The following is a 27,182-nucleotide window of genomic DNA, read 5'->3' on the forward strand; positions in this document are numbered from 1 at the left end:
TTGCAGAGTTGGAAGGGACCCTGAGAATCATCTAGTCCAACTCACTACAATGCAGGAATATGCAGCTGTCCCATACAGGGATCAAAACTGCAACCTTGGCATTATCAGCACCACGCTCTCACCAACTGAGCTATCCGGCTATGCATATACCTGGCACGACGCAGGCACAGTTATAAGCACTGCAGTTTTGCCAGTTGTGGGTCTGTCACTAACTCTCTCACTGAGAGAAAGCCACTGTTCCGCTAATAAGTTTTATGTCTGAGTTTACGCAGCGCCCTATGACAGGGTAGGGTTGTAATTAAGTCTTTCTAATACAGCTCCACAAATGATGGAAAGCACCATCATGAGTTATTTCTTAGCCGATGAGTTTATACGGTAACCCAAAACTTGACTGAATGTATACAAGCAACCCTGAGATAAGAAAATGCCACCTTCATCTTTCACTAATTTTCATTCCACATACTTCCATTTTTGGATAATCAAACCATCTACTTAGCATTCCGTTTTAGCTTTCTCATGTAGCAGCGTCTTTTATATCGCTTCACATCCAAAAGCCAAATTCCGATGGTTGGATGTAGGATAATAACTCACCACCTTAAATTGGGATTATGACTCAGCCAGATGGTGCTTTGCTATCTGATCAGAAATCATATCGCTTAAGTCAGACACAAATGTACTACGGTAGATCATGTGTAAACAACAAAGGGAGACCAATGAATAAATCATACCTGAAAGTCATTGACTAAGGGAAACATCCAAGCCCTTCCAAAAGTGTTTGTGTAAGACTGTAATTATATTTAGTGATTGCTACTATTAGGTTACATGTAAATAGTCTGGAAATTCAAATTTAAACTTTAGTGGGTGTAAGGCAAAGCTGCATTTCCTTCTGCAAACTCTTTATAGTTGACTGAGTTAAGCAAATTCCTGCTCATAGGAACTCAGCCAGAAACATACAGGAAAATCGAATGATTTTTCAGAACCGCAACGGATGGGTAGGTATTTTTGCTGAACTTTTGGGTTGAGCGATGTGCATCAGTATGCAAAATGTATCCACTCTGGGCATCTGAATGGTTTCTAGGATGCAGCTAAAGATTTTTCAGGGCCTGGAAGATTTGACATCAAAAACGTGTTACAAATGTACACAGTTTGCATCCAGAAAATGTTCTGTGATTTTGATAACCCAGTAATTTCTTCATACCACAAGTTGTCAGAACTGTGTCATTTAATCTTTTAGGAAATTCGAAATTAATGTAATATGCTGTTTTATTAAAAAATCTTTTTGGAGGCAAGCCGTACTGACAGGAGCAGGCTGCCCAGTGGAGCATCTCAAATGTCTGTATGGGGGCAATTTTTTATTGTCAGTACCTGGAGGTTGGAAGGTTCAGAACGGAATGGCCTTTGACAGGAAGGCTTCTATGCAGCATGTTTCTGAGATGGAAAAAAAAGAATGCATAACTTCAGAATGAGTAACTATTTCTGGAAATGTCACATTGCAGCATCCCTGGCTCTGCTGTCTGCGCTTACGATATTCTTGACATTGCCAATGTATTTACTGGGAGATTCAAAGAACAGAAGTCTCCAGATTCAATATGGACACCAGTTCCTGATGAACGAGTGCCCAAGCCCAGGTACTTTTCTTTGCTAAGTATTCTGCAGTAAAGGGGCTGGGAATTTGATCATTGGTTTCGTATGCATGAACTGAGTGAGATACAGAGGCAAATGCAGAGAAGATGGAAGCATAACTGCATATAAACCAAACGGGTTTATATTCCCCCACTCTCTGTAATGAGTTTGGTCATGCAGGAATGGAAAAAATTATTTTAGGAGGCGGTCAACTATTCTGTTCCATTCTTTCCCAGAGAGCAAAGGAGAGTTAAACAGATTCCTCCAGGAAAAAAGGTCTGGTTAAGAATGTGACTCAGGGCCAAGTCCCGTCTTGTGCCACAAAAAAGATGGTGGCAAATGCTCCCATGTGACCTGGCATGCTCTGTCATTCTCAGAGAGAATGAGAAGAGAGCAGGCAGTGATAGGTTAACTCATCCACTGATAAGACATGAGGGCTACGAACTGAGCTGTCAAAGGGTCACGCCTCTGGCCAGAAGATGGCTGATTATCCTTCATACCATCATCTCCCCCAATGAACTCTCGGTGCCAGTGAGCTGGAGGGTACTGTAGGAGGCACATGGTTCATTGGGTCCGGGAGGGGGGTCCCATCTCTGATTCTGCGGGTCTTAATGCTGTGGGATTCCTCAGGTTCACGGTGTCCCTCATCACCAGCATTGGGCTCAGAGTCAGATACCTGATCCATCTCCTCAGTCACTGGATTGTTCCTTCTCTCTGGAAGGGACATAGGGGCCCTCACAAGGTGTGGTAAATCCATTGCTGCCTGCTTTCTTTCTGACTAAACAAAACTGAGCCCCCGCAGTAAATGAAATTTCCCATTTATATAGCAAGGTAACAGTGGCGTAGCGTGGGGGGTGCAGGGGGGGGCGGCCGCACCGGGCGCAACATCTGGGGTTAGGGCAAATCCACGGGTTAGGGGGCGCAAATCCACGGGTTAGGGGGCGCAAATTACTTGCCTTGCCCCGGGTGCTGACAACCCACGCTACGCCACTGCAAGGTAAGGGAAACAGGATGTGAAAGTAAAGGAAGATGTTGGTTTAAAAGAATTTATTTTTTAATCCCTGATCTCCTGAGAAAATGCTTTTTCCACACCCCCTTTTTACTTCTAACGGTATTCACATTTCATTTCAGTTTTGTCCCTAACCACCCCTGTACTAAACTTTGCACATTGCTCATGCATATACACTTCCTCCACCCAAAATTACAGGCATGGTTTCACACACACACACACACACACACACAGAGAGGGGGGGGTGGCTGTCGAATAATGCTCCATTGGCACAATTGCAGCAATGCAGTCATACAAGTTTGTAATTGGCTCATAGCAATGGCTAATGGAACCATCTTTGCAGTTGCTCAGTCTGTGTGTGTCTATCATTGTGCTGTGTGGACTTGCAGTGTCTCCTTTGGGAGTTCAAAGTCTGGACAAGCACAGCTACATTAGACAAGAAGGAATTGTGCAGAAGGGAACTGTTGGGGTAGGGCATACTCAGCAAAAGGAAGTAGATCTTTCTGTTGCCAATATATGACTGTTCTGGCCCAGTTTCCATGAGAGTACTGGGGAGATTCCAGGAATAAACTGAGCACATTTGTATTCCAGTTATCGAAGACAGATAACACTGTGTCTTATTAAAGGACTCTGCAGACTCATGCTGAAAAGGCTTGGGTTTTCATATTTGTCAAAAATAAAATGTTCTTGGGAGCCATAGCAAAGAGGATGTTTACTCTAATGCTGGCTGGATTCACCCTTCAAGCTGTGTTTTTAAGCAGCTTTTTTCACAGTTTCAGAAAAATGTAACATTTCCCTTGCAAATTAAATAAAGTGCTCTTAATTCCAAGAAAGAGAGTGTTGGAAAAGAAAATCTGGAGCACGCCTAAGGAGTGAGCAGAATCTTGCCAAGCTGTGTATGTGTTTATTAGGCTACATGTGGATGGATGAACTGTGAACTTGCATTTTACAAACTTCATAATCTGCTTAGGAAATTTATGTGCACTAATGGCCATAAATCAGGTTTTCCCACAATGCAGAACTGAGTGCTGAATTCTACTCTCGCACTGTGGAATGACTAGGCCCAGAGGAAATCTAAGAGTGCTTCAGTTGGTGCCATTATGCATTGTCCAGTTTCTACAAAGCCTCTGGCACACTCTCACTTAATAACAGGTGCTTAGGAAAACAGTTTATGTAGAATATTTGCACAAAAGCGATAAATAATCACATTCCCTCCCACCCTGTTTTTGATTTAGGCCAGGTTCTTGTGCTGGCTCAACATCACTTGAAAAGTACATGTCTTCCAATGAATTTCCAGATGACACTCTGAACTTCATCAAAACACATTCTCTCATGGATGAAGCTGTTCCATCCATTGTCAACAAGCCATGGTTTCTGCGGACGATGGTCAGGTAAATAAATATATTCCATTCCGTTTCCTTTCGTGTCTGCCTGTCCAGATTTGGTAATGAACTCTGATGTTGATCTTTTGAATGTCCCATACATTAAAGCCATGCATCTATGTAGGAGGTGCTTTGGAAACTAGTTAAAAACCGGAAATAGAGGACAATAAATAATTGGACAGTGTTGACAATGGAAAGAGCTTACAGGTGCATCCCCAAATATTTGTACTAAAAGCAATGCTTATTTTAAATCTTCTTTTAAAAATAATAATCATCTGGAGACAGAGAGAGCTGGAAATGAGGAAAAGACTATGCTTGTAGATAATCAGATTATTTAGGATGCTGACATCCCAGCCAGACTCAGAAAGGCTCCAGTAAGGCTAGCCATATTTGGAAACCGAATGCTAGACTGGATGGACCTTTGGTGTAATCCAATAAGGCAATTGTTACATTCTAATGGGTTAGGACAGAGACAAGAATGTTCCTGCAGAACTACTTCTTAATCTCCTTACATTTATGTCTAACCTTTCTTCTATAAAATCATAAAACTGTAGAGTTGGAAGGGACCCTGAGGATCATCTAGTCCAACCCCCTGCAATTCTGGTATATCTAACCATCCCATATAGGGATTCAACATGTGACCTTGGTGTTATCAGCACCACGCTCTGACCAACTGAGCCATTATTAAACCCAAGGGTAGCATACATCCATCTCCCAGAAGATCTCCAATCCAGGCTCTGACCAGACATGCTCAGTTTCAACCAGGTCATAAGTTCATGTCCCCCCAGCCGATATTCTGGGACCTTCTGGGTATCGTAGAACTTTAATGAATGGAAAGTTGTTACTAATTCCATCCAGGCTACCCTCAGTCTATGTTAGAGAGGAAGCACGAATTACACATTTACTTTTAAGAGTCAGCATTTTAAATACTTTTGATTTAGCTGCAAGGTACATTCACCGGATATGAAAGCTGTCTGCTAGGATGTTTTCAGGATATGCTGATGTCTGTCAGGATATGTTATGGAAAGTGTTAATGTTTACACAAGTGTTTAAAGAGAACTATTCATATCCAAATAATCCCACGGCTCAACTTAAGAAGAAACAGTGAGGGGTTATTTTTCTCCAGAAGGATACACAAGTCAGCTACCATCAGAAACACATTTCTAGGGACTGGAATATGCATCAGAAGATTTGTGAGCTTTGTGTCACAGGCATATTTGTACAATAATTTTATTCACAGACATGACGGTCATGTATGATGGTGTTTGTATGTTGTAAATATTTAGTTGTACATCTTTCAGGAATAAATGGATAGTTTTGTACATGGATGTAGGATCACATACAGAAATAGGATACAGAATTCAGTAACCATGCAAAAAGCTATCCATGAATTGTTTTATATTATGATAGCTTATGGCTTTAGGTAACAGATTTGAACTAAACTAAATGGAGAATCAGGCAGTGAAATGCTGTGACCTCTCCACTCCCAATGTATGGCTCTCCCTGTGTGCTTGCCTCAAAGTTGCTGAATAAATCTAGCTTTCAAAGTGGCCTTGTTGTTTTAGCCATATTGGCCCACCCTAGGCATGATTATGTCCTGTGTGGAAATAATTTGGATCTGTCTATTTTAAGTGGGAAATTGTGTTTACATATGAATAGATAAGCTCTGCTTATAAAAATACTAAATACTGACCTATAAAGTGAAAGAAAGGGGGGGGGGAGATAAACCAAATGACAGCCTATTGGGATAATTAAAACTGCAATGTTGTTCCAGATACCGCCTGACCAAAATTGCTGTGGATAATGCTGCTGGGCCAAATCGGAATCACACTGTGGTTTTCCTTGGATCAGAGAAGGGAATCATTTTGAAGTTCTTGGTCAGGACAGGAAACAGTGGTTTTTTAAATGACAGTCTTTTCCTGGAGGAGATGAGCATTTACAATTCTGAAAAGTATGTATCGTTGGTTCTCTTTCCTATATGTGTTAGTCTCACACATAGTGCAGCCCAATGGGGGTGGGGAGCCAAGGAAACTGGTTTTTTTTTTATTAGTATTGAATGTGGAATATATGTTGTTGTTTTCAGGAATTTTAATTTCCCCATTTAAAAAATGACTGTGGTCAACACATCACAGCAAATAATTACACACACACAAACAGAATAGTAAACACATTATTTTGGGTATTGCAACTATAGGCCTCTTCAGGCATTCAGGCAGCATGTTAAATTAACGTGTAAGGGAGTTGCGGGGATGACTGCAGTAGCCCTGTCAACACTGTTCCCATTGCCATTCTGATCACCTTCCAACCTTTTGATGCAGGGATTCTCCTGTACTCAATAGTAACTCTATGAATGCTCAAATACACTTAAATGTGTCTCTGTAAGTTGGCAAAAGGGACGCGGGTGGCGCTGCGGGTTAAACCACAGAACCTAGGACTTGCCGATCAGAAGGTCGGCGGTTCAAATCCCCACTATGGAGTGAGTGCCCGTTGCTCGGTCCCTGCTCCTGCCAACCTAGCAGTTTGAAAGCACGTCAAAATGCAAGTAGATAAATAGGTACTGCTCTGGTGGGAAGGTAAACGGCGTTTCCATGCGGCTTAGTCATGCTGGCCGCATGACCCAGAAGCTGTACGCGGGCTCCCTCGGCCAATAAAGCGAGATGAGCGCCGCAACCCCAGAGTCGGTCACGACTGAACCTAATGGTCAGGGGTCCTTTACCTTTCAGTTGGCAAACAACACCCCCTCCACACAAACACACACACGTAATGGATGAAATATGGGAAGATAGCGAGGAGTGGGGTTGGATTGTTTTCCCTATGCATTCCGCAGCCTTTTCATCCCTGGATGTGGCTCCCAAGAGGGAAAAGCAAAACTTCCTTGTCACTCTATGCTGAGTCACCCTACCTTCCAGTCTCTTAAGCAGGCTCCGCAAATCAGGATATTAGTTTACATGATAATATGATTTAGGGAGCAAACCAAACTCCTGGCAGGCAGCAGCAAGGTTTAATGGAGAGGCTGAGGGACTACTAAGTCCAGAGCACAGCTGGATTAGGAGGGAAGGCAGGCCATGGAAATCCTAGTGGTTTTTCCATTACACCAGTTCCACACTGGCACAGGAGAGAGGCCTAGATTGAGCATGTTGCTGGTAGCCAGACCAGCTTGTGGTCCAGTGGAAACTTGACCAGCCCAGCTCTCCTCCGGCCTTCTAGCCTGTTTCAGGAGCATCTGCTGGCTACTACCAGCAGGGATACTACTGGTGCTGGCTTCTGCTTGTGGTTTATACAGGTGAAGTTGGGAGCTACATGGCAGCAGAGCCAGACACCTCTCCCTCTGCACCATCCAACCCCCTCCAGGACAGCAGATTGGGAACCTAAATTGTTTATGTGACTGTTGTTGTTGTTTTTTGTAAGCTGGAAATTTCTACAGTGGTGCCCCGCAAGATGAACGCCTCGTATACGGAAAACCCGCTAGACGAAAGGGTTTTCCGTTTTGGAGGCGCTTCGCAAAATGAATTTCCCTATGGGCTTGCTTCGCAAGACGAAAATGTCTTGCGAGTTCCTGCGGGGGGTTTTTCCCTTTTTTCCCCCTTTTCCTAAGCCCTAAGCCACTTATCAGCTGATCCGCTGATAAGCCGCTTATCAGCGGATCCGCTAAAAGCCGCTAAACCGCTAATAGCGCTAATCCGCTAAGCTGTCAATGGGCTTGCTTCGCAAGACAGCTATACGAAGAGCCTCACGGAACGGATTAATTTCGTCTTGCGAGGTACCACTGTCCTTTCATGAGTTAATCCTGTCTGAGAAATGCTTCTGTTGTAAACAAATTGTCTTTCTGATTTCATTGAGCTGATCAAACGGCCTTTCTCTCCCCCTCCAAATCAGGTGCAGCTATGATGGGGTGGAAGACAAGAGAATTATAGGGATGCAGCTGGATAAGCAAAGCAGTGCCCTCTATGTAGCATTCTCTAACTGTTTAATCAGGGTTCCCCTCGGAAGGTGTGAGCGTCACGGCAAGTGCAAAAAGTAGGTACTTCTTCACGTGTGTCCTCTCAACTGCTAACTCCGTTCTCAAACACACAAAAGTATTGATTCGTTGATACTGACATTGAGCTACTGATCGCAAAGAATTCCATATCTGTCTCCTCTATTAAGGGCCTGCATAGCATCTAGGGACCCGTATTGTGGCTGGATGAAGGAAAGTGGGGCATGCATGCAGCTGTTACCCGGAACAACGTAAGTTATAATTTGCATTGAGAGGTACTTTAACCTGCAGTAACAGTATTGCTCAAATAGGCTTTTGAATAGAGTTCTGATGAAAACCAACAGGCAGCCAATAAACATTTGTTTTCTTTCTATTCTCTATGCTTCCATGGTACTATTGTAGGCAGATTTATTTCTGACGGAGAGACCACCAGAACACGGAGAGACCACCAGAAAACATTTTTGTGTTCTTTTCACCTCTTTGTCGCGTAACATTTAGGATAACTTGCCTCATGCTGAGATGCCATGTTGTTGTGGTTTCATGGCACAGCAGCGTTGCACAATTCAGAAAATCTGAGAATTATATACCGCCCTAAACCCACCCTGAGACCTGTGGGTATAGGGTGGTATAGAAAGTCAATTAATAGTAATAATTAATTAATTAATTAATCAATTAATTAATTAATTAAATGATACGGGCTTCCTTACAGCACAATACCATATAAAATTACCAAGCACATACCTCCTCACATTCTAAGTTAAGAAGTAAAAAAAAAAAAATGCCTCAGCTGCAGATTCCTTATCACATTTTTATGAAGCTAGTGATATACTAACTCAGAACAGGGGTGCCTAACCCACCTTTTTGTAATAGATTCATATATCCAAGGAGGACTTCCATGGGCAGATAGCAAACCTTTCCACATAAGCTTAACCCTGTGTTTGCCACTCTGAATGACCATTTCTTGCTTTGTGTTTTTAGATTCATACACTATGAAATGAGCCCCAGACATTCTCTAGGTTGTTGGGGGGGGGATTGGGGGGGAGGGGAACAGTGCATCTTTCATGCCAATATATATTCCTTAAGTTTCAGTTAAATGCCGTGGCATGATCACATCAGAAGTCTAGGCACAGAAACTATCTGTCCTGACATGTGCCCATGTTGCAGTACAGTAATGGTTCTATATTGGTTGTCACGTAAAGATAAGGGTGAGAGGGAATACTTGGGGGTCTCATTAGGAATCCTCTTCTGCTTGCATTGGGCAAGTATTAGAAGAATAAGTGGGTTTTGTCTGTTTCTTCCTTTCACTTCTAGGCTCCATGTGTTGAGGCCTGTGAGTGCAGTAATTCTCACCAGCCTGTTTCTTTCTTTTGTTTAGACTTGCATTTGAACAGGACATTGAGCATGGCAATACCGATGGCCTGGGAGACTGCCAAAGTAAGCACAACTGTTTCTGCTCTTTCATTTTATCCTGCATTAGAGAATCTCTATAGATGCTTGGATGCTGCCTGCTCAGTATCAGCAAAGTTAAAGATAGAAAATCATGACAATAGCGAAAACAGTGTTTTAACAACAGACCTTTTAAAAAAAGGCAAGAGAAGCATTCAAGGAAATTTGCTGTGCAACAACACCACCTATTTAAATGGCAATTGTGTTGGAATTAAAACCTAGCTCCGAAGAAAATGTAATTACAAATTCCACCTAGGTTGTGTAAGAGGAGTGTTTTTGAATGCTGAGTTGGTGCCTAGGGCAGTGTTTCCCAACCTTGTGCCTCCAGCTGTTTTTGAACTACAACTCCCATCATCCCTGATTAGCAAGACCAGTGGCAAGGGATGATGGGAATTGTAGTCCAAAAACAGCTGGAGGCACAAGGTTAGGAAACACTGGCCTAGGGTAACAATGAAATCAGCCACGGGGCACGTTTTTTTGAATATTTCCTCCTACACAAGACATTTGTGTCCCCTCCAGCAATTTTGGGGTTTTACAAGAGCAAAAGCGTTCACAGATTGGCAACATTCACCACAGACGCAGAGATGGGATATTTTAGCAGGTTATGCTCTAGAAAGATTAAGATCCTAGCAACAACAATCAGCTGCTGCTTCCATACTTTCTTTTTTTTAAAAAAAATAACCATTCTATCCTAGCAATAGTAACATAAACACAAAGCCAATTAGATTTGGCTACGAGCCCGGCACCACCATAAGGCATACTTGGATAGCTGCCAGGGCCCAAGTGCCGTGGGAGGGATCACTCCTGACACCTACTCTGGGCCACATTACCAAAACAAAAAAACCACTGTTTGTTTGTTTGTTTGTTTGTTTGTTTGTTTGTTTGTTTGTTGTTTGAGCTTTAGTGCCAAGTGGCTTCAAACCACCATCTTGGATTTACTCCCAATTCCCCAAAAGTTAAGCAATATTGAAACATGGGTGGAAATACAGGCACTGCATATTGACAACCCTCTTTTCGTCCCCAATGATCTAAAGTGACACACAAACATTCGGACATTTCTTGGGCAAATTCAAGACCTGGGAGCAGATGTTAGCGGGTGAGGCGGGGGCAGCATCGTAGTGTAACTTTTTGCAGAGTGATACCGTCAACTGCTGGAGCCCCCTGGCCCTCCGTCTGTCGGGTGAATGAAGTTTGTTTGCGACAAAATAACATAGAGGAAATCAGAAGATGAGGGACACAATCAAGCAGAGTCTGGGTACTTATTTCCTTTGATGGGGATACCTACTTCTGTTTGCATTTCTAATTAGAATCTAAGGTTGCAGTTCAGCTGGCTGAAGATCTTTTGTTACAACTCAATGTGTTTTACAAGTTGAACCTTTGCAGTTCGAAATAAGCAGCGCTGCAGTTCAGTTGAGCTTACTCCTAGGAAGCTATGCATGCAATTGCAGTCATTGGGTGTTATGCTATGTACTCTTCAGAGCGTGGGTGCATGCAGACACATGCATATATTAATTGTGGATCGGCTGCCTGCATTTTTTGAATCCCCTTGGGGCTGTGGCTATGGGGGCCGTCACTTCAAAATATAAGAGTACACTGGGGTGGTACTTTGCCACAGATGGTACTTTGCCACAGACCTCCTCAACTGTGGGGCTGGCCCTGTTTGGCTATAGACCAGCATCACTATTACTAGGACTAACAATATTTATAGGGTTGCCATATTCCCAGAAGTTGAAAATCCAGACAAAAGTTGTTTGGGGGCTTTTTTCCAAAAAAAAAAACTTCCCTGCTTGCCATACATCCTGGTTTTCATGGACATTTTGCCAGTTCAGCAAAAGCAGGAAAGAGAGTGAGGGAATAAACTTTGGGGATTCATTTCAGGCCCTCTACCAGACACTTTCTTCGTGTTAATGATGTTTGCATCTAAATATTTTGGCTCATCCCGATTTGGAAGCAATAAGCATATTCTCAGAGTCTGATTCCAACTATAGATTTTTAATGCAAATAAACATTTGCTTAAAGCGGCTTTAAACAAATGCATGTTTGCTTTACAAAAATGGAGCCAGATTTTGACTTGGACTACCTAACTACTCAGGAAAAAGACACAGCCTGCAGTGTAGGCAATCCAAACTGGATTCAGCTATGTTTAAGTGAACAGAACTAGATATAGATCTGCCAGTCAGTAGTTGAAAGGGGAAGAACAAGGAGCATCTTAACTTGATGGTTAACTATTGATTGTTAGTGGTCTGTATTCCTGAAGCTGTCATGATCTATGTGAGGTGCTTGATCAAACTTGCTACCGTCTATCACCTGATAGTGTCCAAAACTTTGAATCAATCTATACACAAAGATTTAGAATGTGAACAGAGCTGAGAGCATGTATGTTTGAATACCTGTTTTTCATTGTGCATGTCCCAAAGTGATTTGTTCTTGAGCAGATTTGAAAAGGCCTTCTTTAAATGAAATGGAACCAACTGCGCACTTTGAAAAGCACCAAATCAGTGCAAATGCAATTCATAAACCCTATGCTTAACACATAAACCCTACAAAGTTAGCTACACATAGCTGCACATACCCCAAAGAGAGAGAAGGAATGTGTGCCCTTCAGATGTCGCTCACAGCATCCTTGGCCAATGGGCCATACTGGCTGGGAACAACAGGGATTGGAGTCCAGCAATTTCTGGAGGCTACCATATCAACCAGTCCTACCATAGTATATTCAGCAGAGTGAAATTTGGACAATTGAAGAAGGTGTGTGTGTGTGTGTGTGTGTGTGTGTGTGTGTGTGTGTAGATCCCTTAACACTTTCCCTCCTTGACTCTTTCCTTCTCCAAATTCTCTTCCGCAGGCATTGAAATGCATGTTTTCCCTTGCATCTAACATATAATTCGTCTCTGATAGTCAGTGTTGTTGGACTCTTTAACTCCCATCAGCCCAGCCAGCATGACCAATGGGTGGGGATGATGGGAGTTGTAGTTCTGCAATAGTTGGAGGGCAGCACGGTTGAAAGCTCTTGAGACAGCTCTATGTTCTGATACCTTTAGCCAGCCTTGAGAGTTTCTTGTTCACAAAGAGCTACAGAAGGATCAGCAGCACTCTCGTTGAGTAAGAGGCATATCAAGATAATGTAAAGCTATCAGAACAGAATGTACCCCCTGAGATGAAAAACACACACATGGCCAATTATTTAATGTTCAAAACTCATGAACTACATCCAAGATGTAACCTTCTTCTCTAACTCTTAAAATCAGCCTATCTGTGCTAACCTCAGGAGGAGCATTTAGAAGCTCATATGCCAGAAGTCTTTTAAGTTACTGCCTCAGTGCCTTGGTTTTACACAAAACAGCCGTATCCTAATTCCTTCAGCAGTGCTTAAGGATAATTCAAGGTGCATCCTCAACTCACCTTAAATATCCTTATCCTCATAACTTTAATTGCTTTTAATTGGCTAAAAGAGAAAGAGGGGGAAATATGTATAATTTAACAGAGAAAGGAAAAGAACGTGGCGTGCATTTTAAATACTTCTAGCGCATCCTAAATATGCCTACTTGGAAGTAAATTCCAGGAAATTTACTCCAAGAGGGTAATGGTGGTGGTGGTTATTTATTATTTTACCCTACCCTTCCTCCAAGAAGAGCCCAGATACTGAATTCTTGGATCCTCAACATAGGTATCTCACAGTAAATTTCACCCAAAAAAAGGACTTCAGGGGGTGCAAAGTTGCAATCATAAAAACAGTGAAGCTTCCCCCTTTATGAGTAAATGTACTGAGGTAAATGTGTCTTGAATTTACAAGCCGTTAGGGCTGAGACCTACATTCTTGAATTGCTAAGAACAAAACATCATACTTCATAGTTAGCTTAACTTGGGAGTTATGTTCCAGTTCTCACACCTAAAATCAACATCGTGTAGAGTCGTACCTTGGTTCTCGAACAGAATGCATTCCGGGAGTCCATTCGACTCCCGGAACCGTTCAAAAACCAAGGTGCTGCTTCCGATTGGCTGCAGGAGTGTCTGCACCAGACGTTCGGCTTCTGAAAATCGTTCGAAAACTGGAACACTCACTTTCAGGTTTCATTCGTTTGGGAGCTGCTTTGTTGGGGAGCCAAGGCATTTGAGATCCAAGGCACAACTATATAGTCTAAACCCACTGAGTTCAGTGGCAGGTGGTGACGGTGAGCTTTGGTATTATGGCATCCTGTGCAAGGCCAAAATTTGCCCATCCCTCCGAAGTCCTTGCACTGCCTTTCCAAAGCTAAGTAAGGAAGTGCCCAGCTTTGGAGGAGACACAAGGGCTCTGGCAGGGTCCTAGAGCCCTCCCCCTCCTACCCAAAGCTGGGACAGTGCTAACTAGGGCTCAAAGACCCTATCAGAGCCCTCACACCTCTTTCCCAAACCCCTGCACCTCACTTAACCCAGTTTTTTAAGGTCACTTACCCAGCTTTGAGGTGATGCCCCCATGGCTCTGTGCAACGTCCATGTGCCCCACTTGCACATCACTAGATCCATCCCCGCGGGTGGGATTGCAAAGGCATTTCCCCTGGAAGCTAACTCCATTTTTAGTTGTTTGTTTTTATACCTCTCTTCACCCAAAGATCACAGGGCAGCTCACAACATAAAAATACATGATGAGAACACAAAATACATAATAAATTGAAAACAAAAACAAACCAATAACCTCCCCTCCCACAGAATTTAAAATCAACCACATTCACAGTTGTACCTTGGTTCTCGAACGCCTTGCAACTCGAACATTTTGGCTCCCAAAGGCTGTAAACCTGGAAGTGAGTGTTCCGGTTTGCAAAAGTTTCTTGGAAGCCGAACGTCTGATGTGGCTTCCACAACTTCTAATTGAGTGCAGGAAGCTCCTGCAGCCAACTGGAAGCCGTGCCTTGGTTTTCAAACGTTTTCGGAAGTCAAACGGACTTCCGGAATGGATTCTGTTCAAGAACCAAGGTACAACTGTATATTGAGTACTATATGGGTTAAAACCTAGTACAGTTAGATAAGTGCCAAACAGCCAGCATGTTTGTATGTATCTCTTCTCGTCAATGTCAGTTGATGAAATAAATATATATAGACCCATATAAACTACTGATTGGGTCCTATTGTACATGACAGAGTCATGCAGTCCTGCTGCATTTGCCACCTTGTTTATAACTTGCAATCCAGTTTGCTTTCCACGCATAAGCTTTTCTCTCTTCCACATCAACCTTTTCAAAGGCAAGGAATCTGGAGCCTTTCTGCCAGCTTGAGAAAGTTTTAGTCATACCCCCTGGACAGGCAGGCTTCCATGCACAGGAATGATCCCAGGCTACAACTGAATATGTAATAGGGCCATCTCTGTGTATGAATTTGATCGCACCCATCTCTCCTCCAACGTGAAGCTTATCCCATAGTTTACAACAAGAACATGATAATTTCCTGGTAATTCGCAATTGGGAATTGGGGACCATGGCATCTTTCATTGCATTCCTCACTCTCATTTGGCACATAAATCTGAACAGAGATTGCGCGCCAGATTTATTCTTTATGAATTCCACCAAAACTGAATGTAAGACTACTAAAGAGCATTTGAAATTCAACCATATAGATATACACCAACTAATTATTTTTAAGATGAATTTCTTACCACAGCATGACAGGTTCTGGTTTTGTCACACTGGCTCAAAGGAGCTAGGACATGATAGTTAATTGACAAAGTTTATTATAAAGGCACCAGTCTTGCACCCTGAGTGAGATCAACCCTTTTGCATACAGCTAGTTATATGCTCAAGCCTGGGTCCCATTTGTTTTGAAAGTCTAGGTGGCCCACCAAGATGCAGCACTCAAATTTATCTTTATTTTTGTTGTTCCCTTTATTCCGATCATGATTCGCTCATATGGTTTGGCACATTACTTGTTTCCTTTTTTTCTTAAACTAAGCTTTGGGGTTCATGCATACTTCCTTTTGTCCCTCTGCTTTTCCCCAGAGAAAACTGCTCTTTGGTGCTCAGTCAGAGCAAACAGCAATTCAGGACTGACGTTTCCTTCAGTTGAGCACTAAAGAGTGGAATTTCCTTGGGAAAGGAACAGGGCAAAGGGAAAATTGCTTGGACCCATGCTTTCTATTCATGGGACAAGAGGAAATGTGCCCTTGGATATGCAAAGAGAACTGCATGGCTACAGGAATTATTGTTACTAGTCAAGATCTCTTGATTATAAATAAACTCTGCAAAGCAATCTCTAATTGGTCACCCATATGCATTTGGTTGGGGTTTTTTATTTTCTGTTTTAAAAAATTTACCCCACTCTTGAGGTTGAAATCTCTCAGAGAAACCAGCAATTTTATAATCAAAACTACAGTCTACAATAGCTGTGCAGTACCAAAAAGAGTGTTTAAATATTGATCCAAGAAGATTATGCCACGGCTTGAATGCAGACCTGCCTTTGCACTCTCCAAAGGCACTTTCACTTGACCACAGGGAGGGTTGTTCCTAGTTTCCCCATGAGCCCCCCAAATCCCTTCCCAAAAGGTGGTTGAGATGTCATTCTTCTCACCCACCTCCCCGTGCACAAGTAGAACTCATATCTCCTTTTGGGATCCAAGAACCCCATGTTTCACTTTGCAAGAATAAATATCAAGTTTTTACTTAAGGCAAGATTCCACTATCAATATGATAAAACCATATGAGAGAATCAGTACAAACAGAGAGTGACACTATACACATGAATAGCAGTAAGGATGTATGTGAGGTTTTGTGGACAGACAACTTAGAACGATATTAGAAATAATTTTTTCCCCTTTCCCCTCCCTCTCCTTTCTCTTTTTTTTTTCCAGATTCGTTCGTAGCACTGAATGGTAAGGAAGTTCCCCTTCCACATTGTTTTAATACCTGTCTGTGCAGATCAATTTTGGAGGAATCATATATTTTACAATCTTGTCAAATATTTCCATGTTTTTATTGTTTTAATATTTTGCCCTTATTTACTTTTTTTCATAGACATTTCAACTACTTCATCAGATCATGAAATGTCTTACACTACAGTGTATGGTCAGTTTTGGAGTTTTGTTTTTTTAAAAAAATAATAATAATCTTCCTCAAATCCTTGTGGTAGTAGTTCGTAGTTTCCACTCCAAAGTAGATATAGTCCTTTTCATTTTGGGGCCTAGTTCACTAAACTGATACAAGATTCATTTATCTTACTCTAGCAGTTATTTCAGTCTTTCCTCGTCCACAGCGACCCTTGAAGTAAGCTTAATGCGAGCTAAAGCCAAATGTAAATTCACATGCTTAAACTATTCACATGCAGAACTTTGGAAAAGGAAATTATAGGAGAGAGGAAGAACTCCTCTAGGCAAAAGGGTATAGAACCTGAAGTATATTTTTGTGCATAAAGTGACCAAGCTCTGTAGTCAAGTTTATGCCATCTAGTATGAAGAGCATCATGGTTATGTACTCAATACAAATTGAGATATATAACATTTAGTCCAAAAGGTTGTAGGGTGGTATTCAGTTAAGCCCTGCTCAGAGGAGACCTGTTTAAATTAATGGACCTACGTTAATCACAATCATTAACTCCAGTGAGTCTATTCTGAGTAAGACTAATTTTGAATACCACCCATATTATACAAAATCAAAATGCGCAGACAGTTAAAGTATGGCTAAATTGGAGAAGGGCACATCAGGCCTCCATCCCAAAATGAAGCACTGGCAACAAATTTTGTATCTCCTACTCAAGGAAGGCTGAAGAATGGGAAGTCCTGACTTAAATACTCAGCTACCAGATGATGATGATGATGATGATGATGATGATGATGATAAAAATAAAAATAAATATGCTGCCCATCTGACTGGGTTGCCCCAGCTACTCTAGGCGGCTCCCAACAAAAAACAGTAAAAACACAATAAAACATCAGACACTAAGAACTTCCCTGAACGGGGCTGCCTTCAGATGTCTATTAAAAACCACACAGCTGTTTATCTGTTTGACATATTCCACAGAGCAGGAACAACTACCAAAAAGGCCCTCTGCCTGGTTCTGTGATTGGCCAAGAGAGCCAAAGAAATCCAGCTGAAGTTCTCCATTGTGTTGGGGCAAATTTGCCCTCAATTTATGGACAACAGTTGTCATTTTTCAGCCATGAAAAGCACAAGAAGTATGGTCCCAAGCCCATGTTTGCCAAGGGAGCAAAAATATATCAGTGGGCAACACTATCAGTAGAGGATCAATGGGCAGAATATGGGGTGCTTAATCTTCTCCTCAGTCACTGTTTCGTTCTCTCTCTCTCTCTCTCTCTCACACACACACACACACACAATATTCTGACCCTGGAAGTGCACCTGGCTGGGGGCAGGGAGATAACAAATGGGGGGAAATTCAGAGAGAAGAATTGGAATAGCAGATGAGGAATTCTTACGTTACGAAAGAAACATGATGTTTCTTTCTTAGATTCCACTTCTACCCTTACTGTGTAGCAGGTGAAGCAGAACTTGACTTTCAAAATGCATGTGTACCTAACAGAATCAAAAATCTTTCAAACATAAATAATTGTAAGAGTCAGCCCTTTTATTAGTAAAGCAAACCGATGTTATTTTTTCCTAAACTTGTTTTCCATCTGGGGTTATAATATTTGCAAACAACATTTGTGTCCTAGTATAATAATGAAAACACAGGAAGACCCATGGGGAGATATCTGACCTTTGTTTTGCATGGGGAGGCAGTATTTCATTATAATACGGAACTTCCACTCTGTAAATGAGGAGAGGAAAAAATTTTCATGTTATACATGCAAACACATAGCATCAACTGAAGCATTATCGGAAACGATGTTGGGTTTTGGAAAGGAGAAAGGCACATGATCTCCCCCTATCATAGCGTTGACAAGAATCAAAATTCTAATTTACCATAAGCACTACCCCATAGCTTTTAAAGTCTTTGCCTTCCATCAACCAAAGCAATAAGCATTGACACTTACGGCCTGGCAAATTTTCCTAGCTGATACTAAAACATGTTTTGATAGAGGCTGCTTTCTGCTGAAATATATTTCCTTGGGCGGAAATCCCTCACATTTAAATGAAATTCCATTAGAAGGACCAAAGTTTAAGCAGTACTTGGAAGAAACAGGCAACGTAATATTCTGTTGCGGATAATAGGCAAGCTTCCGGATTGTCAAAAAGGTGCTCTTCAGTTCCAGGGAAATCATTATTGTGACCAGACTGTAATATTTTATAACTGAGAGGATGCAACATTTCCTCCCATGTGGCATATTGGTTGCTATTGTGACTGCTGTGTGCAGTGTGGCAGAGTGAGTGTCAAGGCACTCACAGATTTTATTTAATTTTAATTGACAACGTAATTAACGGCAAAGGGGGACGCAGGTGGCGCTGTGGGTTAAACCACTGCACCGCTTGGGCTTGCCGATCGAAAGGTTGGCAGTTCGAATCCCCATGATGGGATGAGCTCCCATTGTTCTGTCCCAGCTCCTGCCCACCTAGCAGTTCAAAAGCATGCAGTGCAAGTAGATAAATAGGTACCACTCCGGCGGGAAGGTAAATGGCATTTCCGTGCACTGCTGTGGTTCGCCAGAAGCAGCTTAGTCATGCTGCCCACATGACCCGGAAAAACTGCGGAAGCAGACAAACGCCGACTCCCTCGGCCTGTAAAGCGAGATGAGTGCCACAACCCTAGAGTCGTCCGCGACTGGACTTAATTGTCAGGGGTCCCTTTACCTTTAATTAACAGCAAACAATAAAACACCCCATCCCACGGGCCTGCACCCCACAGCGGTATGTGATGATACATAATGCTGCTAGAAGCACCCCACCCGAATAAAGCTCTGGTGGAATAGATGTTCCACTGGCAAATGTCTTGCCAGTCAATCGGGGGGAAATGGAGCATGGATAGGCCTCATCCAGAGCTCCTTTGCTTCCTCAATACTCCCACGGAGTGCTGCATCCGCCATGGGGCTGACGTAGTTAATTTCTTCCCATTGTAGTCAACAGTAAGAAAACGTAGGAGCATTCTGCTCTGCCTACGGCAAAATGGCAAAGCGGTAGATGTGCTTGTTTCATCAGTGGATCTGCACACTGCCACTTCCAAAAATGCACACTAGGATATCTCTGTGGGTGACAGAGGAAGATGCCTAATATGCTCCCAATTGCCAAGGAAATGAATGGTTTTCTGCACTTCCTTGCTGCTTCTTATTTTTTCTTGCCAGTTCAGTCTCTGGGTTGTTGTTTTTTCCCCTCTCTTATCTGCCGTGACAGATAAACTCCTGCAATAATTTGAAAAGACTTAAGCATCTGACCTTTTCATGCACAATTGTTTCCCATATCCAAAATAATCATACCAACCATGTCAAGCACCTGTCCTGCCAAAAAGTCAAATACACATGGCACAGGGAAAGGGGAGAACAAAACAGGCTTTCTTCCTGTAAAATTTTACTCTCATATGCATCAGTCTTAGTGAATGAGGCCCTCATTTTGCTGCTGCCACATCCTGTCTCCCTTTGTGGTGTTGCTTTAACTTTCCCCATTCATTGTCTTACTAGGTTGTTCTCTAGTCGCATAACTGAAGAGTGTGTAGAGCATTTTAATATCTGCCGTCTCTTAGAACAAATGCTAGTATGCATTGATAACCCATCTTAACATTTTCAAGATCCTTTCCGTGAAGTCTTCTGGTTGCATCCAATTTCTTCTTTGTATACTGTTATCACAATGACAAAAGTTTAACAAATCGTGAATGTGGTATCTTGGCAAGATGCGTATTTTTAAAATCAGGCTCAATTTTAAAACCTGAAAGAATTAGAGTTTTAAAATTGAAGCTGAAAAAACTGGTTTGAAAAATAATGCTATGATGGTGGTATTCAAGCACACTGTTAGGAAACTTTCAAAATATAGTAAAAAAACACACTATTTTTGCAGAATATTTTTTTCCTTCTGAGAAATTAAACAGAAGGCATCTTCTATATTTGATTGTATATATCTGGTTTTCCTGTAGTCTAGATATTACGCAGGTGGGTGTTTTGTTTTTGTTTTTTAAAAAAAGAATACTAAGGACTCCCATGCTATCGTGACCATAACCTCAAGTATTCCCATTGACTTCAATTTACAGTTTTGCAGTGAGCCATTCTGCTATCTAAAAGAATGGCAACACATTCTAAAGGATAGGCAAGCACAGCTTAGTAAAGGTATATACTTTTCATATACGGGACTAAATAAGAATTCACGTAACTGTCATCAGAAATACAGTTGTCTGAGATCCTTGGGAAACCAAACTCTGCCTTGTCAGCAGTTATCTCAATGAATCATTGAACTGGCTTAGCAAAAGGCAGTTCTTCATATCCTGTATCAGAATGCAGATAGACAATGAATGTGGCACAACTTTGGGCTAGGCTAGAGCTCCAAGGGGGTAAGTATTGGCAAAAGAGGTTGTTTGGTGACCCAGCTAGCAAGTCCAAAGTGTAACCAGCTAGAAATTTCAAGACCTGGTGGGAAAGAATAGTATGCTCTGTTTTTTTTGGCATTTGTTCACTCATCTCTCAAACCGAGATGAAAGAGAATTTATCTTGATTACATGTAGCAAATCATTTCTCAATGTGCAGTAGACTAACATATTAGTAACGGAGTTAATAGGCTGATTTTTGACATTTCAGTGAAACACTTTCTTGCCCTACTACCATCTGGTACTCATTAATTATTATTTTTTACATAGTTACAGCTTTCCATTATCAATGAGTTCTCCACATAGTTGAAGCATATGGTTTGGGAACACTTATTGCAGAGAATGTGTCCCCTGGGCAAATATTTTCCCTAGATTACCGTATTAAGAAAAGGTTTTCCTTAACCATACGTACAGCTTAACCATAAAATGGCCCCTCTGAACGCATCTAAACTGAAAAGTATCTGTACTGGGATGTGGGTGGAAAATGCATATTAAATCAAAGCATGAAATGCAACTGCTGTTTGGCAATGGTTCCTTCTAGTCCTAATACCTTTAGATACAACTAATTGCTTTATTGTGCTGAGAACTGCATTCCTGGTCAAGTTGAACAAGTTTTTGTGATGTACAAAAGTAAACAGAAGGTTGGGCTGCCCAGGGGAGGAGATATATCAGTAGTCCTCTAATTGCAGGGAATGAGCATGAAAAACTCGAGATATAAATTTCCATGGCTATTCACTGCCTCAGTGTTGGGGGGGGGCGGTTACTGCTTATGGATGACCATGTTGCTAGGGAGTACCTCTTTTATTTTATTTTTTGCAGCAGTCCCAATTACAGAAGCCAAATATGTTTCCACCGATTTTATCTACATTCAAAGCAAGCAGTGTATGAAAAATGCTGATATCAAGATCTCCAGAGATTTTCCTTCTCTGTAGACACGTTTAGGCACCCTGCTATATTCCCAAATGCCAAGAAAACAAATGGGTGGGGGATCTTTTTTCCCTCCTCCACCCCGCTCCAATTAAAGGAATTATTATTTTCAAAGAATATAAATTTTAAAGAATTATTTTGGAAATCCTTAAGGCAACTCCTAAGTTTTCATTATTAATGGGCACTGGTGGAACTGCACTCCCTGTCATGATAGATAAAGAATAATGCAGTGCCCATGTCAGTGCAATTCTCCAGCCTGGGGTACATTCCTATAAATTAATCATGTTAATGATTAGCTGTTGCAACTGATAGCTCCAGCCACAGTAAAACACTGTGAATCTGACCTGCTTTCCTGCAAACTAGTTACAAGTACGAGAGCATAATATATAAGGGGTGGCATGAGTTCCTAAGCTACCTTGCAGCCTTCATGTGGCTGAGAAGAACAACTCCCACCTCTCTCATTCTGCTGCATTGAGTAGTCCCTACTCAAGACAAACACATCCTCCAAGTCCCCTCCTTCCCCTGCTGACTCTCCTTGCTCCTTGTCTTCTCCCCACATAGTATATAGCCTTCCCCACCAGATTGTTTGAGCCTGTGATGGTCCTGGCTATGCTACCACTTCCTGATCATCCCTGAGCATAGGTGTGAGGAACTGGATCTGGTCAGTGGGCTTGGTCCTTATTTATGCACACACATAGCTGTGGACCAAGTTTGACGGCTGCATGTCAACAGCAATGATGAACGTGGCTTGGCTGAAACAGCCTTGCGGACCAAAAATTTCCCATGAGCTGGAAATTCCCCATGCCTGCCTCAGAGGCAGGTTCTGTTGGCCCAAGTGACTTGTGGATGGGAATTCCGCCTGTCCTGTACAAAGGCTTATGATCCCCAAACAAGCACTTTCTCGCCAGACTGTGGTCCAGGACCCATGTGCACTTTTGGAATTCCATGTAGCTTTGATGGCTAGGATAATCTTTTTTTCCAATTACATGACCTTTTGAGTTCCCTGTTCCAGCCTCCTGGAAAATTAGGAACCTGCTGTTTTGTACATGCCAGTGTAAGGTCTCAGATTGGCTGCTGCCGTGTACTCTAAATGGAAGGGTGCCTTTGAAAGCCTGCAGGAAGATTTAATGGGTCCAAATGCATCTGTTTACTTTCTAGTATGAGTGGCCAAGAGAGGAGACTTAATCCGAAAATTCCAGAAGGAGTATTATCTACCGTAGTTATTGCTTGGTGACAACCAGGCCAAATCACTGGAATCTCCTATATCCCATCACAGATTTTCCAAGATCTTTTGGCGCAATCTTCCTCCACATTTCATTCGTTTTTGAAGTGAGACTGTTTGGCAACAGAGAGCACAAAAAATACCTCCCAGTCTCTTTCTGAGTCCTTGGAGAGTTGCTGTTAGAGTGAAGCACACTGGGCTAAGTGAGCAAAATACTATGGCCTGATATAAGGAAACCTCCTTTTCAACACTAGAATTCATATCCTAGAAAGGCTTATGACAACACTTCATTTTTGCTTTCAATAAGAGACTGGTAAAATCATTTTTTTAATGGTTTTTGTTGCTGAATGGGTTATCTCTGCCCAAATCAGTGGAGGAAGACATTAAGAGACAGATTATCTTCATCTTTTTCTGCTTTTGCATTTGATTATTTTTCTCATCTCTCTCTCTTTCTTCATATTATCCAACCACCATGGCTGGTGTTTTGCTTTTCATAAATGAAGTTCCATCATGGAAACACACAAATCACAAAGATCTCTTAACTTTGGCAGCAAATTTCAGCTAATCCTCCTCAATGATTAGCTTTTGCCATCCTGCTGTCCTCCACATATTTTGGACTACGTTTCCCATCAGCGCCAGCTGGAGGAAACCAGGTTGGCAAAGGCTGCTGTAGATAATCCTGTCACTCTTCTCAGGTGTTGGATCACACCTTGCTGAAAATACATGTGCAACTCTTTGGCTTTTAATTGTGTATGTCAGTGGTTTTCAACCAGTGTGCCGGGGCACCTTGGGGTGCCTTGAATGATGGTCAGGGGTGCTGCAGGCAACACCAGCCTCTGTCCCTCTTTCCTTCCCTCCCTCTCCTGATGCCCTCTCACGTCTCTGCATCCCAAAGGCTTGCACAACTGTTTGTTGCAGCAGCCCTGGCTACAAACTCCCCAGGCAAATGGTGCCTCTGGAGCTGGCCAGGGGGTGCTGGTTGCCAGGAGCTGAGGTGACTCAGAGACCAGGGGTTGCTGCGGCAGCTGCCCAGAGAACTCCCAAGGAGGAGGGGAGAGGAGAGGCAGCTGAGGGAACACTCCTCAAGGGAAGGTGTTTGAAAAAGGGTGAGAGGCTGCCAGCTCTGCAGGCAAGGGGTGACACAACTGGGCTCCTGAGCCCCACAGGGGTGCCGCAGAAAGAATGTAGTTAGTTAAGGGATCTGTGGACTCAGAAAGGTGTATGTTCTTTCATTGACCCTGAAGGTTCAAATAATGCACATCCTTCAAGGAAATGCCTTTGGAAATGTTGCTTGCTGTCAGGCTGCTTCTTCTCCCTTTCCCTAACTATATTTATGATGCAAACAGGACACTCCAGTTCCCTTGTTCCCAGTACTACCACTTCAGACTCTCCAGCCCAACAGGGCTATGACGCTAGGGGCCGCATGCTCGATTGGAAGGATCCGGTTGGCTCGTCTGAAAACACAAACCCCTATGTGGCCGTCTCATCCCATAATCACCAGGACAAGAAGGGTAAGGCCTTGGAAATCATTCTTCCTGTGGTGGCGAGGGAGGGGAGCGGCTGCAGTGTAACTGCTTCCAGCTGGAGCGCAGCAACTTGCAATAAAAACTCTGGCCCTATAATTAAAAGCTTATCACACACACAGGCAGAAAGCAAAATAATAAAATTTTAAAATTGGGTTTCGGCTGCCCAGTGACTCAAGAAAACCATACAGAACAAATGTGAGCATATAAACTTTGGGTGTGCTGGAGAACAAGACTGGGGAGTTTTAAGCTAGATGAGATGACGGTGATAGGAGATGACCTATGTGCTTTACATTATTCACCATTCCGCACTTCCAACAGAGTGTATGGAAGTACTTTTGATGTTTAATTCATTTAAGCTGCATGTTCAAGCCACTTTGTAGTGTTACGGAAAATCCCTTGAAATAAAGGACACATTCCACCTGGAAGTTCCCCTGTACAAGCCCAGTTGACATTAATAACAGCCTGCAGTGCTCCCATTCATGTCGATAAGGCTTCCTGATGGATTGTGCTTGAAGAAACAGGGCATCTTGAGCCACAAATAGCTGTGGCAAGAACGGTTGATGCCATTGTAATTGTCCCCGCCCTTTTCTTTTCTCTTATCATTAAAAAAGTACCCATATTGTCAACATTTTGCTGTTTGGTAGCTCAAATATTAGTTGTTTTTTTAAGTGCAACTTTACAACGGGACAAGTGCCAGGTTTCTGAGTTCTTCACTAGAAGTCCCACCTGCCATTGTGCACTCTCTCAGGCAGCTAATCATAAGGCTGCAGTCTTTATTTCATTTTCTAATTAAACTTTAGAGTGAGGGCGTGTGTCCACAATTCCAATTTATAGCCCCCCCATAATTGAAACGGCACATCTTTGAAACAGGGGCGAATGGGCACTTCCTATGATATCCATCTTTTGCCAGTTGCTGCAACCTTGGATTGGCTATTTTCACATGCAGTGTGATCGCAATCACAGATGCTCAAATCTTGAAAGTCGTCCGGTCCAGCTTTTCTAATGCTTCTCAACAGGGAGCTTCAGCTTCATCTGTTCTGTCTGTACTTTTGCTACACTCAGTACCTTTCATTTCAGTGAGAGTTCCCTACACTACTCTGGTTGAAGTGGCTTGAGCTCCCAGCTTAAATGAATTAAGCAACTAGGTTCTTTAATCTTCTCAGCTGGGGGGAAATGCTTTCTTTAAGGTAGACTTTAGGACAGAATCCACTACAACGCTGATGTCATGCAGCTTCCCTTAATTTCAATAGGAATCCCACGGGCAAAGAATAGGGTTGCACAGCTGTAGTGCTCAGATGACAGCTTTTCGGCGAGGAAAGAGCACTTTGGGTCAAATTTTCCTCTAGTTTAAATTAAGGCAATAAGTTTTTCTGCTGTTTGGGGTTCAGCTCTGTCCCACTTACCTGGAAGCCTAAGTTCCATTGCCCTAAATGAGGCTTGCTTCTGAGTAGACACGTCTGATAGCAGGCATTGACATCTGTGTAGACATTGCACGGTACATCCATTGATTATCAACGAACAGTGATGTCTAATCAGACATAAGCACCATGGAGATCAATGGGGCTTACTCCTAGGTAAGTGTGTAAGGTTGTTGCTAATTTTAAGCACAGAGGAAAAAGTTAATTGGTTAATGAAAGGCTCCATAGTTCATTCTTGAACCCTTTTAGTTAAGGTCAGTTACTCTAATGGGCACTTTGGTTTATCCAAGTGTAAGTTGTTAGGGAGGGACAAGGGTGGCGCTGTGGGTTAAACCACAGAGCCTTGGACTTGCTGATCAGAAGGTCGGCAGTTCAAATCCCCGTGACGGGGTGAGCTCCCGTTGCTCGGTCCCAGCTCCTGCCAACCTAGCAGTTTGAAAGCACATCAAAGTGCAAGTAGATAAATAGGTACGTCAAAGTGCAAGTAGATAAACAGGTAAACGGCGTTTCCGTGTGCTGCTCTGGTTCGCTAGAAGCAGCTTAGTCATGCTGGCCACATGACCCGGAAGCTGTACGCCGGCTCCCTCGGCCAATAAAGCGAGATGAGCGCCGCAACCCCAGAGTCGGCCACGACTGGACCTAATGGCCAGGGGTCCCTTTACCTTTTACCTAAGTTGTTAGGTAGTTCCTTCAGTATCTCAAGAACAGCATATAGCTGTTGTTTATTTGTTTGAAAGAGGTATACACCACTCTTCAGCAAATCTTCCAGGGAGGCATACAAAACAGAATTAAAAAAAACACACAGTAAAAGGACTAAAATAATAAAATTGTCTTTGCCTGATGCTGAATGTTAATGTCAGGCAAGCTTCCCTGAGGTCCCACTATGCAATGGGATGTCACCAGGCACATTATCTCAAATGTTGGTGGCACCTGAAAGGAGTGTCTTTGAAGATTACCTCAATACACAGGCATGTTTGTAATGAAAGAGATGTTCCTCTGTTCCCAAGCTATATGGAGTTTTATACAAGCACTTTGCATTGTGCTCATAAATAGACTAGAAGCAAATGAAATGCTTTTCAGAACTGGTGAGGTATGTTCCACCAACTACTCTCCGTCAAGCTCCTGGTGGCTCCTCTACCCCCTTTTTGGAACTTCAGTTTCTGAAAGTATTCAAAGACAGCCCTACAGACAACACATTAGTCAATCCTAGTTGTTCCTAGAGAATTGAA

General features: G+C 42.5%; 1 protein-coding gene across 6 annotated transcripts in view; it reads left to right on the forward strand.

The window, feature by feature from the left end:
- The window catches only part of SEMA6A (semaphorin 6A), a 183,300-nt gene that overhangs the window by 131,295 nt on the left and 24,823 nt on the right, over positions 1 to 27,182 (forward strand). The window contains exons 11-19 of one of the 6 annotated variants that reach the window (XM_081880351.1): positions 1,497 to 1,628; positions 3,868 to 4,023; positions 5,789 to 5,965; positions 7,891 to 8,031; positions 8,161 to 8,241; positions 9,366 to 9,424; positions 16,254 to 16,274; positions 16,417 to 16,467; positions 24,356 to 24,520. In XM_081880351.1, coding sequence (XP_081736477.1) covers positions 1,497 to 1,628; positions 3,868 to 4,023; positions 5,789 to 5,965; positions 7,891 to 8,031; positions 8,161 to 8,241; positions 9,366 to 9,424; positions 16,254 to 16,274; positions 16,417 to 16,467; positions 24,356 to 24,520 — 983 coding nt within the window. The remainder of the gene's footprint in view (positions 1 to 1,496; positions 1,629 to 3,867; positions 4,024 to 5,788; positions 5,966 to 7,890; positions 8,032 to 8,160; positions 8,242 to 9,365; positions 9,425 to 16,253; positions 16,275 to 16,416; positions 16,468 to 24,355; positions 24,521 to 27,182) is intronic. The other 5 variants (XM_081880354.1, XM_081880352.1, XM_081880355.1 and 2 more) reach the window with 5 other exon arrangements.

The sequence above is a fragment of the Podarcis erhardii genome (genome assembly GCF_964252035.2).
Source record: "Podarcis erhardii genome assembly, chromosome: 11".
Lineage (NCBI taxonomy): Eukaryota > Metazoa > Chordata > Lepidosauria > Squamata > Lacertidae > Podarcis > Podarcis erhardii.